The 3,762-nt window shown below is 47.0% G+C and overlaps 1 protein-coding gene across 1 annotated transcript in view; it reads right to left on the minus strand.

The window, feature by feature from the left end:
- The window catches only part of rps21 (ribosomal protein S21), a 4,797-nt gene extending 1,517 nt beyond the window's left edge, over window positions 1–3,280 (minus strand). The window contains exons 1-3 of the mRNA XM_005933225.3: window positions 3,139–3,280; window positions 2,753–2,825; window positions 2,609–2,672 (exon numbers count right to left, since the gene is read on the minus strand). Coding sequence (XP_005933287.1) covers window positions 2,609–2,672; window positions 2,753–2,802 — 114 coding nt within the window. The 5' untranslated portion in view covers window positions 2,803–2,825; window positions 3,139–3,280. The remainder of the gene's footprint in view (window positions 1–2,608; window positions 2,673–2,752; window positions 2,826–3,138) is intronic.
- Between the last annotated feature and the right edge of the window lie 482 nt (window positions 3,281–3,762).

Raw genomic sequence — 3,762 nt, forward strand, 5'->3', positions numbered from 1 at the left:
GTGAGCGAACATCAGTTTCCAGCTTCCCTCTGGTGCCTCTGCGGTTCACACATCTTGCAAATGTGTGTGCACGGCACGCAGATCCAACGATAATGAGCCGCATTATTTACATACTCGTGAATCATGGAGCGCCGTCCTCTCGCTGCCTGCAGCACTTCCAACATGAAGACTCCCAGCTCACACACACCAAGTCGTGAACGGACAGGTGTCCGCTGATCAGGTGACACACCTGTATGTTGCTATATGTCATTCATTTTAAAAATGCTACCTCAGGAACACGTCCAGCTGAGCGGCGCATCTGGACCCTTTGAGGTAACAGTGCACACCTGCATTTCCTGATGCCGCCATCATGCTAAAATCTTTATTTTGAAAGCAGTTGAAAACAACCACAGCTGACAGAAAGTACTGTACATTGGAACGAAATAATAAAATTACATAAGCTATAGATAAAAGCCAAATAAAAGAAAAATGTAAAATAATTAATTAGTTAGCTAATAACTAATTTAATCACAAGAGAAACTAAGTCTCACTGAGGTCAAAAGCCAAAGAATAAAAATGGTTTTAAGATGCGTTTTAAAAGTGGACAGTGAAGCGGCCTCTCTAATGTGCAAGGGCAGGTTAGTCCATAATTCAGGAGCTATAGAAAAGGCCCCGCCCCCTCTGAGCTTCCTTCTGGATCTCCAGGAGCAGCCGGTCAGCTGACCTAAGAGACCGACAGGGTGTGTGGAGATGAAGACGCTCAGAGAGGTAAAGCGGGGCAAGACTGTGAAAGTATTTAAACACAAACATAAGAATTTTAAAATGAACTCTAAAAGACACGGGCAGCCAGCGCAGTGAGGCCAGCACCGGGATTATGCTCTTTTTTTACCTGTTGTCAGTCGTGCAGCAGCTTTTTGAGCCAGCTGCAGACGTGACGGCAGCAACTGACTGAGTTACACTCTGCAGACAGGATGAAATAAAGGCATGGATCACTGGGCAGCACTAAAAGCATGATTACAAGTGCTGCCTAGAAAGAAAAGATTTCACTCTCGCCTTACATTATAAAAACTGGACTTCACCACGTCTCTGATTTGGTTGTCCAACTTATAATCACTGTCCAAATTAAAACCAAGTCAGTAATAACAGGTTTAAAATAAACTTCCAGGTAGGGCTGCACGATTAATCGTTAGAAAATCGCGATCTCGATTCATACTTATGTGCGATCTCATTTCCGATTTAAAACAAAACAAAACAAAAAAAGACGACAATTGTACCGCATTTTGATCCGGGACGTACTCTGCATGAAAACAAGCGCTCACTCTTCCTGCTCAACAAATGACAAGGGCGGAGCCTTATACCACGTGATACAGAAGCTGTGCCGTGTGATGCTAAAATTAGCAGGAAAAAACAACGGAGAGCACGTCAGGGACGAGAAAGTGACAGGAGAAAATCCGTCCCGGTCAACCACCCAAACACCAATAACGGGAACCTTATACAGTGCTTCCCTATACATGTCGAACTCCCGCAGGCACAAAGACATTACGGAGCCTATCACTTATCACCTGAGCAAAGATATGGCTCCATCAACACTGTGCAAAACGAGTGATTTAGGAAAACGATCAACACCCTCGACAAACGCTACACAGTGCCGTCCCGCAGCTATTTTTCTATTGTTGCACTACCTGCTCTGTACACGCAGCGTCGAGCAACGGTGGAGACGGAATTTCAAGCAGTACAACATTTTGTTGTTTTTCTGTTTATTTATTGTTTTTATGTTCAGTCTCAACTGTTACGAAGTTGATGTGCAGTTAATAAGTGCAATAAATATTTATACTGGAAAAGAAAATCGTGAGAGAATCGTGATCTCAATTCTAAGCAAAAAAAATCGTGATTCTCATTTTATGCAAAATCGTGCAGCCCTACTTCCAGGGGTCCCAAATCTACAGAGGAGCACTCACAAGGACCACTGGGTCCAAACACCAGCTACTATGTTTAAGGATCACAGCCCTGTGATGAGCTGCTCACTGGACTACCAGCCCTCTCAGCTGGTCAGACCACAAGAGCAGAGATTTGATTGGATGAATGTGCCAGCAGAAACACAAACAGAGCAACGTTAACGTTAAGCTGAGCGTTTCCCTGCTACAGGTCAGGTACCGGACTAAAGTCTGAGATGAGCTCAGACCAGGCTCGAGTTTCAGAAAATCATAAATGCAGCTCCGGGAGTCACCATGGCAACAGAAAACAGCCGGGTAACAGAACCATAAAAACATGGCTCTTTCTACCCATGTTTCCCACAGGCAGCACACACGGCATCAAAGGCGCCATGGCATGGCATGGCACGCTGCCAGGCGGCACACAGGAGGCAGCTGACCGAAGCCTGGTTGAAGCGCCCTTCCGACACAGTTGGTGTGGAGCATCTACAGTTTGTTGTACGTGTACAATGACAAAGGCTATTCTACTCCATCTGTCTTTGAGGAACACAAACCCGGGGTTTCCCCTTATCTCAGGATCAACCTGCTGCCTGCCACGGAAAGACGACCCCAAACCACACAGGGCACGCTCTGTTCCCAAACGTCATCATCACTGGACCCGCCTACACACCACCTGAGGCCCTCTGACCAGCTCTCACCTCAGCGATGTTGATCTGGATGGAAGCATGGTCTTTGGCTCCGATGATCCTGTTGCTGGCAGAGCTGCAAACACACACACATACTTCATTAAACGTCAGCTCGCCATCACCTGTCTCTCTAACTTTCTTCCTCGCTGCTCTCACCATTTCCGCGGGACGTACAGGTCCACAAATTCACCGGCGTCGTTCTGCATGTTGGAGCTCGTTCGGGTGTCACCTGCAAACACGAAACACACAAACACGTCACACTTTTGAAAACACACACAGCGCCGCCGCGATGCTAACAGGCTAACACAGACACAGCGCCGCCGCGATGCTAACAGGCTAACACCCGAGCCCGCACTGCGGCCTCGTGCGGCTCTTTGCGGGACACAAACGCTAACATCAGCACACGTGGAGCCCGGGTGCCCCCCACACGCTACACACACACACACCCACCCACAGCACGAGCCCGGCTCAGAAATCACAGCCAGCCGACGATAAAACACATTTTCATACATTTTTACTCGGAGAGCACGAGACACACGTACCGTGCAAGTTAAGTGGCGAAAAGGAAAGGGAGGAGCTTCGTCACCGGAAACACGTAAATCGCGTCTGCGTGTCTGATTTTTATGAAAACTATTTATTTATTTTTCATTTTTCATTTCTAAAACATTTCCTGTCGCCCGTAGAGCTGCCCGATGCATTCTGGGATTATATTCACATTAAACTCTAACGGACCGTTTCAGCCTCGTTCACGCGCCACGCGTTAGTTGTTGCTCAGCTTTTCTGAGTGGCGACACCTATCGGTCAGGAGGAAATGCGAGCAGGGAGCCCTTGTACGAGGTCAGACCTGCACTAGTGATGTGCGATACCACTGATTTCCTTTCCGATCCAATACCAAGTAAAATTCAGGGTGGTATCGACGATACTGATCTGATACCGATACTTTGTACAAAACCTTTTTTTTACTGTATCTTTTATTGTATCTCAAATTATAAAAACTGAAGTTGTGCGCCATTTGAGCATGTTCAGCACTAAAGGACTCTGCCACAGACGTCTGTCTCGCCCTAGCAGCACCTGTCCCTCTCCTCCTCTTCAGTTCGCCTCAACATAAGCTCGTCATATTCTGTGATATGATTTACTCTGAGGTGTTTGATGAGGTCAGTGGAGCT

This window comes from Haplochromis burtoni, unplaced genomic scaffold (genome assembly GCF_018398535.1).
Source record: "Haplochromis burtoni strain Fernald_Lab_line unplaced genomic scaffold, NCSU_Asbu1 Contig_159, whole genome shotgun sequence".
NCBI classification, from domain to species: domain Eukaryota; kingdom Metazoa; phylum Chordata; class Actinopteri; order Cichliformes; family Cichlidae; genus Haplochromis; species Haplochromis burtoni.